Source organism: Polyodon spathula, chromosome 4 (genome assembly GCF_017654505.1).
Source record: "Polyodon spathula isolate WHYD16114869_AA chromosome 4, ASM1765450v1, whole genome shotgun sequence".
In the NCBI taxonomy this organism is placed as follows: domain Eukaryota; kingdom Metazoa; phylum Chordata; class Actinopteri; order Acipenseriformes; family Polyodontidae; genus Polyodon; species Polyodon spathula.
The window spans coordinates 43389198-43414958 of NC_054537.1; the positions used below are offsets into that span (position 1 = coordinate 43389198).

The 25761-nt window shown below is 38.6% G+C and overlaps 1 protein-coding gene across 3 annotated transcripts in view; it reads left to right on the plus strand.

Moving 5' to 3' along the window:
* LOC121314560 (V-set and transmembrane domain-containing protein 2A-like) overlaps positions 1-25761 on the plus strand; it is a 96217-nt gene that overhangs the window by 44909 nt on the left and 25547 nt on the right. The window contains exons 4-5 of one of the 3 annotated variants that reach the window (XM_041247965.1): positions 4758-5097; positions 11486-12369. In XM_041247965.1, the coding sequence (XP_041103899.1) occupies positions 4758-5097; positions 11486-11571 (426 nt within the window). In that variant the 3' untranslated portion in view covers positions 11572-12369. Of the gene's footprint in view, positions 1-4757; positions 5098-11364; positions 12370-25761 lie in introns of those variants that run through there. The other 2 variants (XM_041247966.1, XM_041247967.1) reach the window with 2 other exon arrangements.

A 25761-nucleotide genomic window follows, 5' to 3' on the forward strand; every position in this document is an offset into this window, starting at 1 on the left:
GTTGACAGCTTTACAACCTGTGGGCCCCTTGAAGCCTCCAGTCCTGGCCCAGGACTTTGTGCTGGACTTTTGGGCTTTTAAGGGGGGAGGTGGCCATTGAGGCCATGTGTGCTTTGCACGGGGGGGGGGGGGGGGGGTATATGTGATGAAGTGCCCTCCCCTGTGTGTATTTTCTGTTATATGTTGCGTGTGGTGTGTTAAATGTTGGTGTATAGGCATTGGTACACGGGGTATAAACGGGTCTGTGTTTCATGTGTGTTTAAAAAAGTATATTTGTATTTAGGCACGAGGATTGCACAGCACTTCACGCGCAAGCAAAAAGTAATAATACGTGAGCACGGGGAATTGCACTTTATTAATTCACATGCAGTTGTACCGAGACTCCAATTGAATGATTGATTAGCAGTCGAGTCTTGGTACAGCTGCATAAAAGCAGCATGTTTTCACTTACTCTGGGTTGTGTGTTTGGTGAGTGGAGAACAGGATAGGAGATGGAGGTAATCATTGCGATCATAAATAAGTAAAATATCTGCTCACCTTTGTTTAGTGTTAGTCCGTTTTTTTGTCTGTTTATTTTTGCGAATGTGCTGTGTCCTGTTTTTGTTTGTTGCAGCCGTTTATTTTCTGTGTCTGTTCATTCATTAAATGCTGAGCGAGACCATTCACTCAGCTCCACCAAACTCCACCTCTCTCTTTGTTTATTTATTTCCTGGCTCTGGTCTGACGTCCCCCACTCCGGCCATCTTTGTGACTAGTGTTTTCAGTGAGAAAGAAGTATTAGTAACAATACTGAATTTAGATTACGATTTAAATTGAAATACATACAATTCTTCCACTGATGTCAGTGAATGTGTCAGTGAAGACATAAGCAAAGAATATTTAACATCAACATCAAGTGACAGCGAAGAGGCGGCACCAAGCTCTGTGCGTTGCTCCATGCTTCAAGGAGTATCACATGCTGAAGTATTAGACACTCTCATTCCCTTTGCCCCCACAACCTGTTTACCCAGATATGATATATTCATGTCTCTCTCCTTCTCCTGACGTTTTTTTTTGTTAGGACGTGTTGTTTGTCAAAACCTTTCTCTATGACTTAAAATTTATTATATATATATATATATATATATATATATATACACACACACACACACACACATTTGTTTGATTTATTTACTGTAAAAATGACATACAGGGCCGTCAAGAGAAATGTGAGGCCTTGGCACATTACCTTTCTGCTCTCTTTTTTTTTTTTTATTTACAAAAAAAACCTAAATGCATTTTATTAATCAGTCTAACCTAACATAGATGTCTGAAGCAAAAACTATTTAACCAGAAATCCATTATAGATGTACTGTTGTGTGCTGAACTAATTCTGAGTTGTAAAAAGTATTATATTAAAATAACATAACAATTTTAAAAAAAGTGAACTTGTGCTGCATTATTTTGTAAAATATCAAATCACCAACTTTGATGTACAATATGTACAGTGGCTTGCGAAAGTATTGACCCCCCTTGGCATTTTTCCTATTTTGTTGCCTTACAACCTGGAATTAAAATTGATTTTTATTTGGATTTCATGTAATGGACATACACAAAATAGTCCAAATTGGTGAAGTTTAATGAAAAAAATAACTTGTTTCAAAAAATTCTAAAAAATAAATAACGGAAAAGTGGTGCGTGCATATGTATTCACCCCCTTTGCTATTAAGCCTCTAAATAAGATCTGGTGCAACCAATTACCTTCAGAAGTCACATAATTAGTTAAATAAAGTCCACCTGTGTGCAATCTAAGTGTCACATGATCTCAGTATATATACACCTGTTCTGAAAGGCCCCAGAGTCTGCAACACCACTAAGCAAGGGGCACCACCAAGCAAGCGGCACCATGAAGACCAAGGAGCTCTCCAAACAGGTCAGGGACAAAGTTGTGGAGAAGTACAGATCAGGGTTGGGTTATAGAAACATATCCGAAACTTTGAACATCCCACGGAGCACCATTATAGCCATTATTAAAAAATGGAAAGAATATGGCACCACAACAAACCTGGCAAGAGAGGGCTGCCCACCAAAACTCACGGACCAGGCAAGGAGGGCATTAATCAGAGAGGCAACAAAGAGACCAAAGATAACCCTGAAGGAGCTGCAAAGCTCCACAGCGGAGATTGGAGTATCTGTCCATAGGACCACTTTAAGCCGTACACTCCACAGAGCTGGGCTTTACGGAAGAGTGGCCAGAAAAAAGCCATTGCTTAAAGAAAAAAATAAGCAAACACGTTTGGTGTTCACCAAAAGGCATGTGGGAGACTCCCCACACATATGGAAGAAGGTACTCTGGTCAGATGAGACTAAAATTGAATTTTTGGCCATTTCTGAAAACGCTATGTAAAGCACAAACCCAACACCTCTCATCACCCTATGGAGAACACCATCCCCACAGTGAAGCATGGTGGTGGCAGCATCATGCTGTGGGGATGTTTTTCATCGGCAGGGACTGGGAAACTTGTCAGAATTGAAGGAATGATGGATGGCGCTAAATACAGGGAAATTCTTGAGGGAAACCTGTTTCAGTCTTCTAGAGATTTGAGACTGGGACAGAGGTTCACCTTCCAGCAGGACAATGACCCTAAGCATACTGCTAAAGCAACACTCGAGTGGTTTAAGGAGAAACATTTAAATGTCTTGGAATGGCCTAGTCAAAGCCCAGACCTCAATCCAATTGAGAATCTGTGGTATGACTTAAAGATTGCTGTACACCAGTGGAACCCATCCAACTTGAAGGTGCTGGAGCAGTTTTGCCTTGAAGAATGGTGCAAAAATACAGTGGCTAGATGTGCCAAGCTTATAGATACATACCCCAAGAGACTTGCAGCTGTAATTGCTGCAAAAGGTGGCTCTACAAAGTATTGACTTTGGGGGGGGTGAATACTTATGCACGCTCAAGTTTTCTGTTTTCTTGTCTTATTTCACAATAAAAAATATTTTGCATCTTCAAAGTGGTAGGCATGTTGTGTAAATAAAATGATACAAACCCCGAAAAAATCCAATTTTAATTCCAGGTTGTAAGGCAACAAAATAGGAAAAATGCCAAGGGGGGTCAATACTTTCGCAAGCTACTGTACATCTAAAAACACCACCTCTCACTGTAACCCTCTTGTCAAAAGTGGAAGGCATCGACTGAGCAGCTGCCCCACTGCACTATCCGTGCTGCAGTAAAATGCGTAGGAGCCTGTAACATCTGGTATTTTTGACAGTTTTAGTATTTGTAATGCATTTTTAATAATCATTTAATTGAGTAACTATTGCTTGCTGATAACTGAATTAGTTAAATAGATATGGGCATCACAGTGTGTGTGCGTGTGTGTGTGTGTGTGTGTGTGGGGGGTGTGTGTGTGTGTGGGTGTGGTCTCCTCTCCCAAAAGAGAGTGTTTTTTTTGTTAAAAAAAACAATCCAGCACAACAACACCAACAAGGTGGTACAACAAATACATGTACAATATAAAAACAGTTTTGTCAAAAGGGGTACTGATAATACTATATATATATATATATATATATATATATATATATATATATATATATATATATATATATATATATTTGTTTTATTTATATTTATTTATGGTAAAAATGATTTGTCTGTATTTCGTCAGTATTCATTACATACATACAAACATATAGCTTTCAGTTGGTTTGTACACTGTACTCGTAATAATCGAGTGCTTGCAGAAGACAGAAAAAAAAAAAAACTCATTCCTATTGGACTGGCAGTGCTTTTTAGAACTCACTACTCAAAGGGTTAAGCTGTAAACGTTTATATGAATGTATTTTTGTCTATAAAAAATATGTAAAAGGAAGGGCCTTCTTTATTTAAATGACATCAGGATTTAGAGCTGTCCCTGTTTAGATCAATAAATAGACTGCACATAAATATAGTTAATACATTTGAATAATATGTTTATTAATATCGTATCATTATGCTATTTAGTTAATGTATTTTAGCTGGCACTAGGTCAATGTGAACACCCCTTGTCTTGCTACCATTATGCACAATATTTAACCATTCATTGTATTTTGTTGTTGCTTATACCCATAGTACTAAACATACATGCCTTTAGATTTTTCTATTTGTCACAGAATAGTTCTTAAATATACATATTATCAGATCAGAAAGATACACAGATATGCTGCCTCTTTACATCATGTTTATTTTTAAGGCCTCACAATTAAATATTATGAGAAAAGCAATGTTATCTTTTACTGATGGCACCCCTGGTAATAAAGCAGAAAAATAAAAAAACAGTTTTGTTTCATTTGTCTGAAATTAACTAACTTTATTAAAGGCTTCACGCTATTCTAGAAGTGAGCCCCTGCTCACTAATTATTTAAAATCTGGGAACCACCTTTTTCATTCTGTCTGAATATTTCTTATCTTCTTCTCCTCCCTTCAGGGGTTTGACTTGGCCTTGTTTGATAGTTAACACCTATGAAAGTTATTAAATACAAATATTGTTGCCTTGCTTATCAGTTTATACTTAAAAGTTTATACTCCCCCAAATTTAATTATTGTTGTTTTGCGCATTTATGCATTAATAGAATAGGAAATTAACTAATGTGCTGTGTGCATAATTTAAAAATGTACATTTCTCAACAACCATAACTAAAAGCAAATTGTATAACATGTGCTACACAGTGCATAAAATTGATTAAATTAGTATATGTATCAATATTTTATAATGCTTCTTTTTGGATTCTTACAGACAGTAAAAGTACAGGGAAATGACATTTCCCACAAGCTACAAATTTCCAAAGTAGACAAAGATGATGAAGGTCTGTATGAATGTAGGGTGACCGATGCCAACTATGGAGAGCTCCAGGAATACAAAGCTCAGGCATATCTACAAGTGAATGTCAGCAGTATCTCAAGAAATAAGCATGCACTGGAGTCATCGCCTTTGCATCTTCAGGACGGAAAGTCACGCAGAAGAGGTAATGCAGTTTTGGCAAACAATGGAGGCAGCTCTGACAACCATCGTCTTCACGCCACCTCCAGTTCTCTGACAACAACATCTAAAATCCTCAAACACAGTCCTGGTTCAGGTATGAACATTCACTTTACACCAACTTTCTCATATATTGTTTTTTTATTTTTTATTTATTTACCACCATGAATGGATTATAATGTTTTAAAATCAATCAAAGTAAATCTTACCTTGAATGCAGTGCTATTTGTTATGCTTTTGTCAAATTCAGCAATACTACGAGTAGTAACAAAGTGATTATGAAATATCTCAAATTTTAATGAAGGAAATCTAAATACCATCATTTTCAAAATATCGTGTGCATCCTTTGACAAACGTAAAAGCATTGTGGCATGCTGTTCACGGGAAGGCACGCGATATACTTGAGTGCAGTTTAAATGTGTATCATAAGTCATAACATACTAACCTGTTTTTCTTGTATATGTCAGCAAAAGCTGATGCTACACCCAAGCCTTTATTTATGTTTGAGAAAAAACACAACTCTTTATATCACATGTACACACCTAATTGTTTATCTCACCCATGCCGTACTTGTTGATCACATTCCTCCCAACAGCAGTTACACAGAGCACAAGCATTCTAGAAATGTATAGCACTATGTGCTGTTTACATTTTCAGCTTAGCATGCAGTGAATTATGCTACTATTCTGCTATAAAAAAAAAAAAATGGATAGCCTTTTATACTTTTTTTTTAAACTACAAAATATACAACTTTGTTTTCTACAATATATGAACTAAAAAGGAAATACACATTGCATTACAATTGCACTATATTCATTAAGTTGAAACAACAGGATTAGCACAGCAAATGCTTTTACTAACTATCTCTTAGATAAACAGGTTGTAGGCTGTCTAAAATTAAGTGTATTTGTTAAAGTTAGCACAAGGCCACGATAGCAAACATGTACACTTTTGTTTTTTTTACAAATCTTCCAACTCTTACTTCTTAAACGTTCAACCCATGACCTAATTTACTATTTTTAGATTTGCTATCAAAGCCAGGACAGCAACTTAGACACTACAATCTGGAAGCTCAGGAGTACTAACGCTTGTTACTAGAAACAGGTTGGATATTCCTATGTTGTATTGTATTACAAAATACCCCTTTATTGTCTTGAGGGGGTGTTACAATAAGCATACAATACTAAGTTTATAATATAGCATATAAAATATAATGACTATTAATGTGTTATTTGAACTTAAAGGTCTTTGTTGAGAACTCTGGTTTCAACAAACATATTTTCTGCCCTCTGCAAGTTTGTCATAATGAGAGTTGACAGTATCTTATCTCAATCAATAATAGATAAGAGAAACTACTGCAGACATTAAACAAGCTTTTTCAAAGTCTTTGTCTATGTCTTTTATAATCTGTTGAGAAGCAGAAATACATGTTACTGAAATTAAAAACTTAGTTTTGTCTTAGTGGATAGATGGGATGTTTTTGGTTAGAAATATCCTTTGTAAAGCTACAGACATCACAGCATGTGTCTGCAAAAATAAGAAATGTTGCTTGCAGATCTCCACCATTAGGCGTAAATATTTTCTTTTTATTTAGAAGAAAGCCGAAGGCTTCTAAGAAATTAAAGACAAAAATACCCCTAGTCTGTGAGAGTGGGGGCGGAAGATGACTCAAGGTTTGACAACACAGTTAATGACTTAGGAAAGGAAATGAATATGAGAACAGAGAGTACTTTGCAAAGGAGTAGCTTAAGATCTGCACTTAGCAAAGACATGGAGCTCCAGGTTTATGTCTGTGGCTGGAGCAAAGTGACAACAGTTAGGGATTTGAAGATTTATCGAGGAAGAATGAAATGCTTGAGAGAGAAGGGACAAGGGCCTTGCATTGATCAATACTGAAATCCAGTGACAGGAAGCAAACCACAGTTCGCAGGAAATCAGCACCCCTGTCATAGATGAATGGAGGACTTGCATAAACACAACTTGTGATGAACCCAGTGATCCTTGTGAACCCGATCAGATGAACCAGTGTAAGAGAGAAAAGAACCTCATCGAGCAGAAGCCTGGAGTTAAATGGCCAAGAGCTTCTAAGAAAACCGCATGGAACACAATAAACACGGATCTCTGTTTTGCGTTGGAAAGATTAGGTGGAACAGTCAAAAACAAGCCAAATAAATTTGGGAATACCATCTACCCATATGTAAGCGAGAGGTTTGGAGTTGAAAAAAGAAAGGAAAAGGTACAAACTATTCCTGTAAAATCTAGATGGCAGCAGGAGATTGAGCGCTTAGTTAGAGAAAGGAGGCAGCTGAGGAAGCAATGGAGGAGAGCAGAACAAAGTCAGAAGGAGGCACTCAGTATATTACAAAAGGTCAGAAAAGATAAGCTTGTAACATTGAGCAGAGCTGAGTGCCTATGGAAATGCTACAAAAAGGAGTGTGTGAGAACTAACTTTTATAAAGAACCAATTCAAATTTGCAAAGAAGTTATTCACCAGGGACAAAAATGGCACACTAAAAGCAACTAAATCTGAGCTAGAGAGATATCTTGAGGAAGTGCACACAAATTAAAAAAGGCAGGAGCCTATGTTGATACCTTCAGACATCCCATCTATTAATCCATCAAAATATCAACTGGATGACTGTGCACCTAAGCAAAAAGAAGTATAGCAAGCTGTGAAAAAGGCAAGGGCATCATCATCGCCAGGGCCTAATGGAGTTCTGTACAAAGTGTACAAGAGTGCCCCTGATATTCTATGAATCCTGTGAAAACTGGTGAAAGTAGCATGGGAAAAACAGGTTGCACCAAGAGCATGGTGCCAACAGGTGGGGTCTTTTGACTTAAAGAAAAAGATTTTACGAGTATCGGTTAGTTTCGTCCTATTTCCCTGTTACACGTAGAAGGCAAGATTTTCTTCAGCATTGTTGCTCAGAGATTGTCAGATTACCTATTGAAGAACTGTTTAATTGACACTTCAGTAGAGAAAGCCGACATTCCAGGTTTGCCAGGATGGTTACAGTACATCAGTGCAAATTTAAGCTAAAAAGGAGAAGGGGCTCCATGTGACACTCCTGGATTTAGCTAATGTATACGGTTGAGTACCACATGAGCTTCTTTGAGCAGCATTTGATTTTTTCAGACTACGAAGGACAATGACAAACTTAGTTAAAGCCTACTTCTAAGATTTGCAATTTAGTTTTTCAACTTCAGAATTCAATACATGGAGATGTCTTGATATTTGAATAATGGCAGGATGCACAATTTCTCTACTGGCTTTTACCATGGCAATGGAAGTAATTATTAGGGCATCAAAATGGATAGTGGGAGGAGAACGTTTGGCTCTGGAATGCGACTGCCACCAATTAGAGCATACATTGATGACATGACAATCGTGACTACAACAGTAACCTGCACTAATAGGAAAACTAATCAATAACATTGAATGGGCATGGATGCAATTCAAGTCCGCTAGGTCAAGGAGCATCTCTATAATTAAAGGTAAAGTAGTGATGAGGTGAGGCAATACCAACAGTGTCTGAGAATCCTGTGAAAAGTCTTGGGAGATGGTATGATGGGGGCCTAAAAGACACAGTTGTGTGAGAGAAGTGAGACAACAAGCAGTGCAAGGATTGAAGAGCAAAGACAGCAGCGCTTTACTGGGCAAACTGAAACTCTGGTGCCTTCAGTTTGGTCTACAGCCAAGACTTCTGTGGCCACTCACTGTGTATGTTTTCTTGACAACAGTAGAGAAGTTGGAAGCATTAATAAGTTCATACGTCAGGAATTGGTTAGGATTTCCACGCTGCCTCAGCAGAGTGGGACTGTATGGTAAAGGGATACTGCAGCTGCCAGTCTCGCCTCTAACCGAGGAGTTTAAGTGCGCCAAGGTTCGATTGGAAATTACATTGGTAGAGATTGCCACAACTAGCCTTCAACCTGATATTGTCTTGTGGTCTGGATCAGCACGTCTTGTTCACCTGGTAGAGTTAATATTGCCATGGGAGGAATCAGTGGACTTCGGTTTGCTCAACTAGCTGCTGAAGCGGAACAGTGTGGATGGAGAGTCCAGGTTTACTCAGTGGAGATGGGTTGTCGAGGATTTGTGGAACACTCCATGACCCGGTTTCTCACAGACATCGGATTCAGTGGTCAAGAGTTGCGATGCATAGTGAAGAACTTATCTGAAGCAGCAGAGTGAAGCAGCAACTGGCTCTGGTTGAGATGAATATATTCTATTTGGAGATCTCAAGCACAGTAGAAAAAAAAACAACGTTGAAATAAAGGAAGGAAAGTAAGTTGGGCTTAGCTGAGTAGAAGACGGAGGGGGTTGATGCTGAGACGCCAGAATCACTGTCCAGCCCTCTTAAGGTGTTGTTGGCTAGTCGACGAAACACCAAGGATGGAATGTGCCCACTTGAAGACCCCAGAGAAGTACTCTACCCTACTCAACTCAGTCCAGACGGTTGTCATGCTGATGCACTAAGGAAGGCCATACTGTGGTTGATCCCTGGAGCCAGCATTGCAGCCGTTGTGTGTGGTGATGTGCCAGGGAGGCAAAATAAGCTGATCCCTGGAGCCAGTATTAAACTTCCACCACCAACTCCAGGCAGAAGGATATCTGCATCCTGACATGGAAGGAAAGGTAGATGGATCACATTAGTTTACAGTGAAAGAAGCTATGTCTTAGTTGGTGCTTATCTTGGCAAGAGCTGAGTCCAATATCAGCATGAAGTTGTAACATCTATTCTCATGCAATGGAAATCTTTTTATACCGGCTTTCTGTGTTCAACTACACCAATAGAAATCAAGCAACTGTAGCTACTGTAGGCCTGACATTCTAATTATTTATCAAGACTAAAATAATAATTACTTATTCAACAGTTCAGCCTTTGAATCGCAAATAACCATTTACCCTTTTTTTACCAATTCAAAAGGTTCTAAATTACAAAACCTATGAAAACTTTTTACTTTTTTTTTCCTACACAGTTGTTTGCTTTAGTCATTGGATCAACGCAAGTATTGCATTGCCATAATAAAAATGTAATTCTAGTGTGTATACCACAAATCCATACTGTAATATCTAGTAATATTTAAAAAATACATCGTTTTTTTTTGTTTTTTTTGGCATATCGATATCATTATATTTTTGTTATTTTTAAAACAACCTAAATTACTTGTTTATTGTGAAAAGTCCCCATTCTAACAACTTATACAATAATTTACAAGCTATATATATATATATAGATATATATATATATATATATATAGTGCAGTGGATAAACGTCTGTGGATAAAATGTCTGTGTAGGCATTACTGTCATGCCACATTATTGGAAACACATTACTTAAAATGCATAATATATAAATCAGTATTGTTATATCGTACTTGTTATGTTGTACAGAGGCACATGAAACAGTGTTTTTGTATCTTAAAATTGTGTCTCTGTCGTACATACACTCACTTACGGCATCACATATCTTAGCAACAGCGAGCACGACACAACACTGCACAACATCAGGCAACATGTAACCTAGCAACCACAACAACACTGATTGCATTGCGAAGTAAAGCAGTTCCGCGCCGTGCTTATTTCCTATCTGAGCAATGGTATTGGCTGCGTCTGCTTGGATTTTTGCCAAAAATTATGTTTCGCACAGATAGAATGGACAAAACGAAAAGCAGTCATGGTCTCAGCTTTTTTCGTCCCTTAGAGTGCGTAAAAGAGTAGACGCATGCATAAACAGATTCTACCTTAATACGTGGTAAAGAGAAGCAGCTTTTGTGGTTGTCACGTTCCTTCGACACAGAGCTTGTGTATATATAATGAAGAAGAAAAGTAATTGATAAACTGAAAACTCACTTTTGTAATAATTAGCTATTATTAAAATAGTGAGTTTGCAATTTACCAGCTACTTTTCTTCTTCACTGAGTATTACTTCTTCATTAAGTATTTCTAGTTATTGATGAGGACCCTGTTTCTCCTTGGATATAGAGCGGTTTTCCATCTTTGAACTCTGTGTAATGTGTATGTATATATATATATATATATATATATATATATATATTAACAACAATGTGACCTTTGTAAGCATGCAAGTGTTTTGTCAGTTGGTAACTTGTTTTATCTTTAACTTGTTAAAAACATGACCTCCTGGTACAGAGGATTTAGAATTGAATTTGATCTGTTTGTTAAACTTCCATTGGACAGAAAATGCATGTGTTTATTATAGTGCATGTCAAGGAAATCATGTGCACTAAAGCCAAGGTAGCAACATAATTTAAATATATACATATATGTGTTTAAAGGCCTAATAAGAACCACTGGAAATTTGCAAGATGAGCGAATATCTTATAACTTCTTCCGCAGGTGCGAGGATAGCCACAAGCTACGGACTTGCTGTCCTGCTTCTTGTTTGTGGCTTTGTGAAGGGTGCTTTGCTATAGTTTAAGTGCTGACTTTTTTCCAATATCACTTTCTCTTCTTAAAGCAAAGAGAAAATTGCCTGCTATTTCCATGAAGCGGACAGCACAGTTGACCGTAACTTCCAACCACTCTGCACCCAATGCATTCTAATTATCTACACAAGAAGCACCTTTTTCCAAGTCAAAGAAGATGGAGAAACTGTTGTACATTTTAAGCTCCCACAATTAATGGGAACTGCTGTTGCCTACTTCAATATTCTTGACCTTTCACTAAGACAACTTTTTTTTGGCAATATGTTTAGTCATATTGTCACTACTTGGATGCTTAAAAAAAGAAAAAAAAAAAAAAAGCTCTGTGTATTATATATTTAAATGTGTTTGATTTGGTGATGTAGTTTTCCTCTCAAGACATCTTGAACTATGTATTGCTTTCATACGCAATACCTGCTCAATTTTTTTTTTTTTTTTTTTTTTTTTTTTTTTTTTAATCTTTGCTTTTCTTCGTCTCTGGTAAACAGAAAAAAATGACAACGTTGTGTGACTCAGAAGTTTATGCTTTACTGTGAATCGGTGTTTATTCCTTATATAGCACATATATATTTGTTTGGGTATATTACATAACAAATGTTTTTTTTTTCAGTTGTCATTGAAATTGTATTAAAGTGTATTTAAAAGTGGTTTATTCAGTATTGAAATAATGCATATCAAATGATTGCCAAATGTCATATCATGAGTGCTGACGAGAGGGGGGGGAAGGGGAGACAACTCTACTAGGGCCTCAAGCTCTGGGGGCCCCCACAAAAGGATTATTTATTTTTTAAATGTACATGATCATTTTCATATTTCCATACAACTTCAGTTAAATATGCATAAAATATTTTATGTCTAATCTTATTACATTTATTATTACACAAATTGAGGGGAAAAAATAACCATTGTGCTACTGTGCCTTTGTAACCTCCAAATAAATATTATTAAAAATAATATAACATTTATAGTGTTGCTCTTATTGAGAGACAAATTCATTTACTTTAACATAAGCCTTTAATTATTATATTTTGATTTGTTGTAAACAATTTTTTTTCTTAATATCTATTGAGACATGAGAGTAAACATGACCAGACAACTAACAATTTCAAATCACAGTATTCAGATTTTATTAGCATACAAGTAAAGTTAAACAGAGTAACAGAAAGTAAAATACTTGGCTATTATTTCTGGACAGTTGGTGTGTGTCAGCCTCTCCTGGTTTTCCAACAGTGAGTGACTTTAACATTGTAACAATACATAAACCCACAAACCCCAGCCCACAGTAGATACATTCTACAACCCCCAAACTCTGCTGCACATTCCTCATTTGAGAGCTCATAAGATAAGAGATAGGGGAGAGAGAATGAGAGGGAGGGAGAAAGGAAAGGTAGAGAAAAGGGAGAGAGTGAGAGACCCCCCCCACACACACACATACACAGACTGTGATGCCCACACACAAGCATGGAAATAAGACTCCTATTGCATAGCACTTTCACCCATTCCTAGCAACCATTACATGTATTGAACTAATTCAGTTATCAGTAAGAAACATTTACTCAATTAAATGATTATTAAAAGTACTTTACAAATACAAAAATTGTCAAAAATAACAGATCTTACATGGCACACCTTGAACATTGTTTCGACCTTTCACATTCACAAACCCATTTTAGTAGTAACATACAATATAAAAGAAATAATAAATGTTAATGCTGATACTTTTAAAATGAAAATCACAGCTAAACAACTCATTTGATAAGCTTATTCCAGTAAGGACATCAAACTTAGAGTTATTAACATACACAGAATGTTGAGTGTTAATGTAATAGTTTTTTGATTGCCTTTGTATGCATCGTTTACCACTTGTGTTTCGGTTATTTGCATTATTGCATCATTTTTGGCTGTTCAATACAGTATTATTAACCTTTGTTTCATTTACATCTGGTATAAGTTATGCAATGAATTCCCAGAAGGACTTTCTTTGTTCCAAACTCTGTTTTGCTGCACCCCACCATGTATAGTCAACCAACTCAACAACTTCCTCGGCGACCTTGAAGGCCCATTGCTCCTTGCAATTAGCTCAGATCACCTGCAGTCGTTATCTTCTTATTGTTAGACTACACATATACCCCATATGCTTTGAACAGGAGTATCTACAACACTAATGGCGATGCATCTCTGCCTTAGGTTGACTAGGTTATAACCCAGATCATACCCGTCATTGAAATACATCCTACATTCCACCAGTGAGGGACAAGTCATTCTGAGGTGCATACAAACAGGCAGGCTTACCATCATTTGAATATGGTACATGATTGTCCTGAAGTATTGCAAAATTGGGAACTGTAAACCACCTTACCTGTGAGTGAAAAGCTGACTGTTCCTGCTGCCTGTTGCCAGCTGGATGTTCTTCTTTCCAGCATTGTTGTCTCTGCTGAACGTCTTGTTTTCCTCGCTTGGATTACCATTAGAATCAGCAACAATTTCATTTCAGAACCAACCTGGAAGAAAAATACAGTGAATTATTTATTTTTTGTTAATATCTTTCACTTTGACCTCAAATGGGGTCCTTCACTCATATATAACCACCAGAATTTCTGCTTAATTCTGTCTTGGTCCTTATTTTTGCCTTGCACATAATAGCTCCCTGTGCATCAATCATTTTCTTTTCCAAAATGCAAATGGAATTCAGCATTAAATGCTGCCTCAGAGATTCTTTTTTTCTCATCTTGTAAGATTTTTAACATCGTCTTTTAATTAATTATTTTGTTGCTTAATCTTGCACACATTCTCTTAATATTAAGTTAACATTTTTTTGTTTGATCTGCACTTTGTAGCTCAGCAGTGCTGTAGCTACTTTTCTATCAAATTAGCCCCAATTGCTCAGACTGTATCAATGCTCCACGCCCAAAAGAATGTCTTCTTTTTTTCCCAATGTTTCTCAATATATTTTTATATAATTTCTCCAATTTTCCTTAATGGCAAAGAACAACTGCGGCAAACTATACTGCTCCTATTCTAACTAGTTTTGGGACTCTGCTGTCGAGCCCCATATGCTCTGGCCCTCACAGCAATAACAACTTCCAACTTATACTGGCGAAACAGTGGCACTTATACTCCCTCACAGCTCGCTTCAGCCACTCTTTACACTACCCCTTTGCTCTCCCGCTACATGCTTTAAATCAAGGGTTGGTAAAACCAACACCATATGCCTACTAAATTAATTAGGTTATAATTAAAGCCCTGTGAAATTATTTATTTATTAATTAATAATTTTTGGTTTTATTTTTCACAAATTTAGTTTTATTTTGTTTTATTCACTAAAAAATGTTGTTTTATTTTGTTTTATTATAGATGCACATTGATAAAATAACTCAAATAGATGTACATAAATACAGTATACCCTCGCTGTAACAAACCTGTTTGGGTCCAAGCCTTTTGTTCGTTTTATCGAGGGGTTTGTTATAGCGAAAGGACAATCAAAACTAACAATAACCTGTTGGAGTAAGTTAATGAGATGAGATTGTGAATAAAAGTAGAATTACATGTACCTCTTCATCTCATGTATGCAGTATTCTGCCCTATTTGTTAAATAGTTAAAACGCAGCACAAAAAGCAAAAATCCTGAATTGAAGCTGAACTTTTATACAAAATAATGATTTTGGTAAGTACAATTGAATATTTGTTGCTGATGTAACTGCATTAGCTGGTTTGAAGGAATTCAATTCAAGTATACAGAGCTGTGGTTGAAGTGTATTTAGATAGCATGGAAAATGGACCAGCTCTAGACCTGTAGGACAGTATAAATTGACAACCAGTGTCTTAGCCATTCTAAGCACCAGCTGTCGAAGGGCCACAAATCCAAGGACAGTCCGAGCGGTAGCAGTCTAAGGGCCACACGTCCAAGGGCAGTCTGAGCTCTGGCATTGAAACTATTGTATTGCTGGAGTATTGTCTTTACTGACTGAGTTTAACTTACTTTACTGAGTTTAGCAGCTGTTAACCAGTTCTCTTACAAAGTGAGGGTGCAAGACTAGCAGCGCCCTGGAATTCGTCAACTACTAGACAGGTCTGTACCATCCCCCCACCGCTCCTGCTCCCACTACTACTCTACCTATCTGTCTCACCTGTCTTGCTATGACTGTCTTTCACATCCCTGTTATTCTGTCCTCTTGCTCCCCTCCTCTGTCCTTTCTCCTCTGCTGCTCCCCTACCCCTCTAACCTCATTCCTCTGCCGCCGACGCCGCCGCCCCCCCCCCCACTCTCTCCCCTCCCGCACTATCTCTGGTTCCTTCTGGAACTGTCACTCTTCTGCTAACAAAGCTGATTTCATTTCTGCCTTTGCCTCTCACCTTTCGATTTCCTTGCTCTCACTGAAACACGGCTCTCTCTTGATAACACTGTAACTCCTGCTGCCCTGTCCTCTCTCTATGTCCTGTCCCATACTCCGCGTCTCACTGGACGGGGAGGTGGGAATGGTCTTCTCCTCTCTCCCTCTTTACTCTTTTCTGTCCCCTCTGACCGCTTCTCACTCTTTGTTAACACCTTTGAATTTCACGTCATCCAACTAACCTCTCCCTGTCAACTGCTGTCACTTTCTCAATGAACACGACTATCTCCTCTTCTCCCTCCTTTTTCTGTCTACCTCAACTGTCCTGTAGGATGATTCAATATCCCTCTCTCCAACCCCACCCACTCTGCTGCATTCCTTCCTCTCCTTCACTCTTTCAACTTCTCTCTCTTTCCATCCCCTCCTACCCACAAAGCTGGCCATCAACTGGACCTCACCTTTTCCAGGGTCTGCTGCCCTTCAACCCTATCTGTCGCCTCTCTGGACCTCTGTGATCACTATTTCATCTTTTTCTCTGTCTCTTCCCTCTCTGCCTACTCCACCTATCCTCACTGTCAATGTCCGTCGTAACCTCTGCTCTCTCTCCCCCTCTGTCCTTGCCTCCACTGCTCTCTCACCTCACTCCTATCGACTCCTCCCAACTCTATAGACTCTGCTACCTCCACCCTCTTCTGCTCCCTCGACTCCCTCTGTCCCCTCACCTTCCAAACTGCCCGCCACGCTCCTCCCCTCCCCAACCCTGCAATCCGGTTTCCGCTCTGCTCACTCCACAGAAATTGCTCTTCTGTCTGTCACTAACTTGCTAAACTCTCCCCTTGCTGCCTCTCTCTCCTCTGTCTTAATTCTCCTCGATCTCTCTGATGCCTTTGACACTGTTGATCAATTTCCCTATCCTCTCTTGCTGACCTGGGAATCTCCGGCACTGCTCTGGCCTGGTTGTCCTCTTACCTCTCCGACCGTACGTACCAGGTAACCTGGCGCGGCTCAACCTCCACACCTCACCCTCTCTCAACAGGAGTCCCCCAAGGATCAGTGTTGGGTTCTCTCCTGTTCTCTCTCTACACCCGCTCCCTGGACCACCTCATCACATCCTATGATTTCTCATACCATTTCTATGCTGATTATGCTCAGATCTTCCTCTCCTTCCCCTCCTATGACCCCAAGATCCCCTCCCATATCTATCTGTCTGTCTGCTATCTCCTCCTGGATACACTCACATCATCTCAAACTCAACCTCTCTAAATCTGACCTCCCTTTCTTCCCCTACTTATCTTCCCCCTCCTCTGATATTTGTCTCCATTCCTCTGAAATCTACTATGCTCTCTCCATCCTCCTCAACACTCCTCCACTCTAGCATGCACCTGCCGTTTTTTCCTGAGCAACATACAAAGAACCCGACACTTCCTCACCAACTACTCAACGTAACTCCTCATCCAGGCCCTGGTACTTTCCCGTCTAGATGATGTAACTCCTTCCTGGCTGGCCTCCCTACATCCGCTACCTGTCAGCTCCAGCTCATCCAGAACTCCACTGCTCGCCTGGTGTTCTCTCTGCCTCGCTTCTCCCATGTTACTCCACTGGCTCCCGATCACTGCTTGCATCCAGTTCAAGACTCCTGTACTTGCCTACTGCTGCCTTGACCAGACTGCACCCAGCTACCTCCAGACCCTCATATCTCCCTACACCTCCACCCGACCTCTCCGATCCGCTAGAAGACTGGCTGTTCTTCTATGCTCCCCTGCCTCCAGAGCCCGCTCCTTCTCCACCCTCGCCTGCAGTGGTGGAGTGACCTTCCTGCGGATGTCAGGACTGCCCAATCTCTGACCACCTTCCAGCGCCTCCTCAAGACACATCTCTTCAGACAACACCTGTAAAACTCAACTCTTCCCTTCTGGACAATATAGCGCTCTGCCTTAATGCACTTCAACTTGCACTTATCTGCTCCCTAGTTTACTGTATTTAATCCTGCACTTAACCCAATCTGTAGTATTTTATATTTCACCCACACTCGTATCTAACCCTGATGTAACTATCAACACTGTTACCTGCTCTTGCTGCCCCGATATCAAATCGTACTGTGTTTTATATTTGCTCTTATTAGGACTAAAGTCACTGTATTTTGTATCTTGATCTTAATTGTACTGTAATTCTTTATGTATTTGTATACAACTGTAAGTCGCCCTGGGTAAGGGTGTCTGCTAATAAATAAACAGTAATAATAATAATAATAATAATAATTCTAGCATTTATGAATTAGCTCTGATACAGTGTAACAGATAAATTAAAATACTTAGCTATTATCTTTGAATCTCTGAGAGAGATGGGGGAAGGGAAAGATACAGAAAAGGAAGAGAGAGAGAGAGAGAGAGAGAGAGAGAGAGAGAGAGAGAGAGAGAGAGAGAGAGAGAGAAACCCAGACACACACTCAAACACAAACTGTGATGCCCATGGAAAATAAGACTCCTATTGCATAGCACTTTCACCCATTCCTAGCAACCATTATATGTATTTAACTAATTCAGTTATCATTAAGAAATAGTTACTCAATTAAATGATTATTAAAAATGCATTACAAATACTAAAATTGCCAAAAAATACTAGATGTTACAGACTCCTACGCATTTTACTGCAGCACGGACAGTGCAGTGGGGCAGCTGCTCAGTCGGTGCCTTCCACTTTTGACAAGCGGTTTACAGTGAGAGATGGTGTTTTTAGATGTACCTATTGTACATCAAAGTTGGTGATTTGATATTTTACAAAATAATGCAGCACAAGTTCACTTTTTAAAATTGTAATGTTATTTTAATATAATACTTTTTACAACTCAATTAGTTCAGCACACGACAGTACATCTATAATGGATTTCTGGTTAAATAGTTTTTGCTTCAGATATCAATGTTAAGTTAAACTGATTAATAAAATGCATTTAGGTTAAATATCTATTTGCTCATTAATGGATTTGCAAAGCATATGATATGGTTTATTTAGATTTCCAGAAAGCTTTTGACAAAGTCCCGCACAAAAGATTAATTCTCAAACTGAACGCAGTTGGGATTCAAGGAAACACATGTACATGGATTAGGGAGTGGTTAACATGTAGAAAACAGAAAGTACTGATTAGAGGAAAAACCTCAGAATGGAGTGTGGTAACCAGCGGTGTACCACAGGGATCAGTATTAGGTCCTCTGCTATTCCTAATCTACATTAATGATTTAGATTCTGGTATAGTAAGCAAACTTGTTAAATTTGCAGACGACACAAAAGTAGGAGGAGTGGCAAACACTGTTGCAGCAGCAAAGGTCATTCAAAATGATCTAGACAAGATTCAGAACTGGGCAGACACATGGCAAATGACATTTAATAGAGAAAAGTGTAAGGTACTGCACGCAGGAAATAAAAATGTACATTATAAATATCATATGGGAGATATTGAAATTGGAGAAGGAATCTATGAAAAAGACCTAGGAGTTTTTGTTGACTCAGAAATGTCTTCATCTAGACAATGTGGGGAAGCTATAAAAAAGGCTAACAAGATGATACATTGTGAAAAGTGTTGAATTTAAATCAAGGGAAGTAATGTTAAAACTGTACAATGCACTTGTAAGACCTCATCTTGAATATTGTGTGCAGTTCTGGTCACCTCGCTATAAAAAAGATATTGCTGCTCTAGAAAGAGTGCAAAGAAGAGCGACCAGAATTATTCCGGGCTTAAAAGGCATGTCATATGCAGACAGGCTAAAAGAATTGAATCTGTTCAGTCTTGAACAAAGAAGACTACGTGGCGACCTAATTCAAGCATTCAAAATTCTAAAAGGTATTGACAGTGTTGACGCAAGGGACTTTTTCAGCCTGAAAAAAGAAACAAGACCAGGGGTCACAAATGGCATTAGAAAAAAGGGGCATTCAGAACAGAAAATAGGAGACACTTTTTTACACAGAGAATTGTGAGGGTCTGGAATCAACTCCCCAGTAATGTTGTTGAAGCTGACACCCTGGGATCCTTCAAGAAGCTGCTTGATGAGATTTTGGGATCAATAAGCTACTAACAACCAAACGAGCAAGATGGGCCGAATGGCCTCCTCTCGTTTGTAAACTTTCTTATGTTCTTATGTTCTTATGGAATTAGCCAGCAGCATACACTATTAAAAGCCGACGTTGTCTGTCACGCTTGGAGTGCAGCCGAAGGCACTGAGCCACTTGGATTGGGTGCTTGTGGAGCAACCTTAGTTGGGTGGGTGATGAACCTGTGTCATCAGACCCAATAATTTTTAACTCAACACCAATTGTACTATGAACTATGAACAGGGCTAGACAGTTGCAAATGGCAGCTACTCTGTTGAACAATAGGTAGGCTTGCTTTGTAAGGGCATCCAGCTGGAGACTCAAGTATACTGTATTTTACATCGGTATTAATTGGCTCTGGCATCGTTGAGGGTGAGACCTAGCCTCAAACAGATGCAAATAGTTGTGTGGGCCACTGCTCCTTCCTGCGACTGGGCAGATCAACCAGTCGTCCAGGTAATAAATCACCCTGCAGCCGTAAGGGAGCTAGGATGACAGTGTGATAAACCATTCGCCCGGACAGACTGCCTGGCGAGTACAGCGGACACCGCATCTTGTTCTCTACCTGTCGAAGTGCCTTACGTTCTCGGTTGGGGCGCTGCAGCAATTCCTCAACCACTGAGCTGGGTCTGGGTGGATATCATACTACATTCTCTTCCTAAATTGCAAGGCAGTAAAGAAAAAACACATATACACACACACAGCAAGGTTGTGAGGGTAAAATAGCAGCCACCGTGGCAGCGCATAGATCGGATTTTTTTTTTTTTTTTTAAAACAGCATGCCGAGTAGGCAGGCTGAAACAAGCCTCAACAGTGGAGCTAGCAGAGCTGGAAGAAGCCAGTGGAAGAATCACACTTGTATTATTTTTATTTCTAAACTGCAAGGCAGTGAAATAAAACTACACATACACACAAACAAGGGTGTCTAGCCTGGACTACGTGCAGTCACCCAACTAGGGCAGCATGTAGCCTACAGCAGAGTGGAGCACCATCTACAGGCAAAGGGCAACGAGGCACCTCGTGCACCGAGCACCCGAGGGCACTACGCGCACTGACGTACTAGACACCTACCTACCGAGCACCGTGTGCACAGAGTACCGTAACCACTACATGCACCATGTACAGAATACCTTGCAGCGTCGAGTACCGTGCGTACCGAGTGCACTAAGCACAGAGCAATGGGTACCGTGCAAGGCCGCGCACTACCTGTACCTGGTACCGTCAGTCAGTGAGCACCATGCACACCATGGTACTGAAGTAGCACGAACCGAGCACGTGCCGCGTTATTTAAAAAAACACCGGGGGCAGCTATGCAACGGTACCTACCCTAACCGCATGGTTACACACCTGAGCAGCACGTAGCGTACAACGGGGGACACAAGGGCCGAAGCTGTGGCAGGCGATTGATAGCCATACAGTTAATATACAGATAATACAGTACAGATGGGGGGGGAGCACACTGTCTGTTTGATTGTAAAGTCCAACACATGTGGTGGTGGGCCAACGCAGCCTGCAATTTATTATTTTATTTTCAACTCAGCAATGGGGCTGGCCCTGGTGAGGAAATACATGGCTGGTTCAAGCTGTAAGCAGCCGCGCTGCAGCTAGTCCTCTGCACAACCCAGCGCGAGGACGCGCAGCAACAAGCAAAACAACAAAGCCCCGATGGCTGCACAGATGGCGGCTGGTGGACTAACTCGACAACGGGGACAAGGCAAGCCTAGCCCCATTGGAGCAACAGCGCTCTCCCAAGTAAAAAGGGTGAAAGGACACACACTCACTCCTTTAAAATCAATACTGCACAGGCAGTCGACTCACAGACCAAAGACAGTAAAGGCAAAGCAGCTGCAACCAAGCATGCAGGTGCTGAAAAGTACAGTTAATATAAAAAGAAAAAAAGGACTACGGCTTAGGAGCTGATTCCATGAAAGCGGAAAGCCAGCTTTCAGCACAAAGTGCAAGGGAACTAGCAGCAAGCTCAGTGCAGCGCTTTTAAGTAATGAAAGAGAGCTCAATGCAACACAGATGGTCTTACCTTACCAACTTGAGAAGCAAAAGGAGGTCAATCCTTCCCTGCGTAACTCCTGCCAACATGCAGGCGTATATACCATAAACGATGGTTGGTGGCCATCTTCAAATAGAAAGGGAACTTCAAACCCCAAAAAGATTCTTGACACCCACCCCCACCCAAGCCCCAAGAACCTCTCAAAAACTGCATTCACTCCTGTTTCCTCATTATCATACTGACTGCCAAACAGCATTCTCTCTAATTTTCAAGAATGGTGAATGGAGTTTGCTGCATTGCAACCTGTGGTTTTAGTCACAATAAACATACAGGTCAAATACTGTGTAGAAGACATGAAAGTGCTTTAAGCTACAGTACCCTGTGTGCTGCATAAGCACAAAGCTTTGTAGATTCTGCAGCCAGATTGGTGTATCCATGTTCTTTTGAACCTACAGCAGAAAGCTCATCTTACTGAGATTTTATCAGCTATGGCCGAGTAAATATGAACAGAGATATCAAAAAAGGCTGTCCACCTCTGCTCCTGGTGTTACTCATTAAAGTCACTCAGTATATTAATAGATTGTTTAGACTTTTATTCCACCAATTGCAACATCCTTAGCATTAAAAAAAAAAAAATTCTATTATCAACAGTATATCTATACTCAATATATAACAAAAGTGCTGTTGGTTTCCAACGCTAACCAGTAATTTAAAGTCAGTATGTTTTTTGCTTGTCTAAACCTATATGCTATTAAAAAAAAAGTGTTAATCCTTCTGATGGCTTTATGATGGACAATATGTATGTTATTATATGTTTATTTGTGCAATGAAATTAACCAACCCTAGTTCTAAACACCATTTCCCTTTTCAGAAAGTGACATGAGTGCAGAACAATATTCCAACCTCCACCAGGATTACATTTAAAAACTCTTCCAGAACCAACTCTTGTCCTCTTTTGGCTCCATTGTTATTTTAAGAGCCTTTATCAGGAACTCAGCCACCAAAGACAACATCAAACAATATATCATTAAACACCCTGAAAATTTGAATCACTGGCCTTGTAATTATATTAGGATTGCAGCATCTGATAAAAAGGCACATTATGTAATAAGTAGGATTGGTTAAAGTATCCATGGGGCTCAGGATACTTCATGAGCTTCAGTGTTATTCATGGTTAACTTTTGCCCACTGACAATCTCCTCTCAGTTTGGTAAGCTCTTATTGGACCAGAAAGCAAGAACAGAAAACTATTGTTTAAAGAAATTCCAAATGATAATGTTATTTAAATAATAATTAATTTTCAAAGTGATACGCCACAATGTTTATATATATTTGTTCTTAATGTCAATTGGTTTAATATGTTTTGGTTTTATATTTGCAATAGCTTTTTTAAATGACAAAATATGCCATTGGATTTGCCACCAACACTGCAGATCCATGGTACATTAAGTAGGAAAAAAAAGATAGGTTACCAATTTCCTTGGAGCAACCTACCTATGTGCATAACAAAAGAAACTAGCATAATTACTTTTTTTGTGTCACTGATTCTCTGTTTTGAATCAGGTCATAAAGGAAATGTCTGTGGAATATTCGGTGCCCACAGATTGCAGTTGCCTCTGGTTATAATCATCTCCAATTAGTTAAAAAAACCTGCTGTGATGATGTCATTTTGATCCTTCTCTTACATTTTCTCTTAATTGGCACTGTAACAATTGCCACAATGCGATGCAGACAGTTTAATTTGTAAGTGGAGGCAAGTGAAGAAAAAGTACAGTTAATGTTCAGCAGAATACTGTTAGATGAACATACATTATAAAATGCATATTTCTTTGACAAGGTAGCACTATGTAACCCTACCCAAGCTGACACACTGCTTAACACTTTCTCATGGCACTTGCTATCATGCTTTTTGTTAGTATTTCTATCGTTGTGTACGGACAACTTTTGCCCTATATATTTGGTATATTACGTACACTGTATGACACTCAAGCTCAGAAAGCATATAGATTATTTATTTATTTATTTTTACAAATTGATACTCATAAGCACAAATATCTATTGTTTAAGCTAACAACATCAGTTTAACTAACTATTTTCTACCATGCTATCTGAAGAAGACAGAAGCCAAAACGTAGCGGATTATTAAAAGTGAGTTTTCAGTTTATCAATTGATTTTTTTCTTTATTAAGTATTTTTAGTGGCTGTTGCATCCATCCTACTTGGAGATATATTTATATGGTAACTGAGCCTCCTGGCTCAGGTTCATTTTGCCCTTTAAAATAGATACCTAAACACAAGATTTTAATTTTTATTATTTCCAATAACAAAAGAAATAAAACAGAAACAAAAATCTAACTCCGACATGGAGTACTAACTGAACTTTTTGTTGATTCCCTGACTACATACTGGACAGCTAAGCTATTTCCCAGTTACAAAAACACACACAAACACAAAAAAGTTCACACAATACCTTTTTCAAACCACACAGATTTCTTCATGGCAACAGCCTCACTTCACACAGACTGGAGACTGTCTCAAACAAACATTTCTGACCTTCCTATATACATGCCTGCTAATCACAGGCAGGTGATAATGATTACAGATTGAATCCAGGTGACTTTCCTCCTGGCTCCTTCTTATGGCATTCTGGGGGCTGGTCTCAGACATTAGAAATCGGGCATGAATTACATTAATTTTCCTCTTTCCTCCCCACAGTCTGTCACTAATATATATATAATATATATATATATATAATATATATATATATATATATATTATATATGATTAGGGACCAACCTGGTTGGTTGTTTCCCTACTCAATATATATATATATATATATATATATATATATATATATATATATATAATACATGGATGAAGGCTATATTTGCATCCTGAGCCATTCGAAAAAAAAGGCATAATACCACAGTAGTGACGTCAAAAAGTGATAATTCCTCTAGAGGAAAATATACTTGAACTTTGACCCATTTGACTCCTCGAGACCATCACTTTCAATTCAAACACACAATGCCTTGTTTTCAATCACTCGACAACACCCACAATATATATATATATATATATATATATATATATATATATATATATATATATATATATATATATATATATAGGGGGAGAGAGAGAGAGAGATATTCATGTTTTTTCTTATTGACTGAATGCATGTCATTTCTTTTGTTGAACAAACTTCAAACACAAAAAAAACATTTCTGATTCACATCCATGACGCATTTCAACTCTTAGTTTTCATCAAGGGGTTAATATTATCAATTAGAGCACACCCTATTTATACAACTCTTCATTAACAACCTTTAATCACATTCAATTAGTTCAACTATTTACCAGTTTAAATGATTAAATTGGTTAAACAGTTAAATAATTTACTAAAATCTTAATACAATATTATTAACACACAAACATAATTGTTAAAATGATATTCATTATCGTAATACAAACATTCATAATTAACAATGACACACAACGAGCTATATCTCAAATAGCCTGACTAAAACAGCTCTAATTCCTTTTTAATCAATTACCAATTGAAGTCATTTACCCCATATCACAAGACTTAAACTAGAAAACAGGCATGTGCTTAAAAGATGGTTCAGCATCCAGTTTGAAATTTATTGGTTTGGAAAAAGTTTCTGTGCCAGAAAGAGGGGGACATATAGTAAGATTATTATTGAGAAAGGAGGCATTCTGGATATTTACTTCAAAACAATGCAGTCATACAGTCTCAATGAAAACTTAGACCTCAGTTCATATTTGTAATTATTTTCATTAATATAGGAAATCTTTTGTAATTAGATGAAGCTTTATTACTGGTTTGAAATTCATAAGTTATGCCCTATATCATTATTTTTAAAATGAT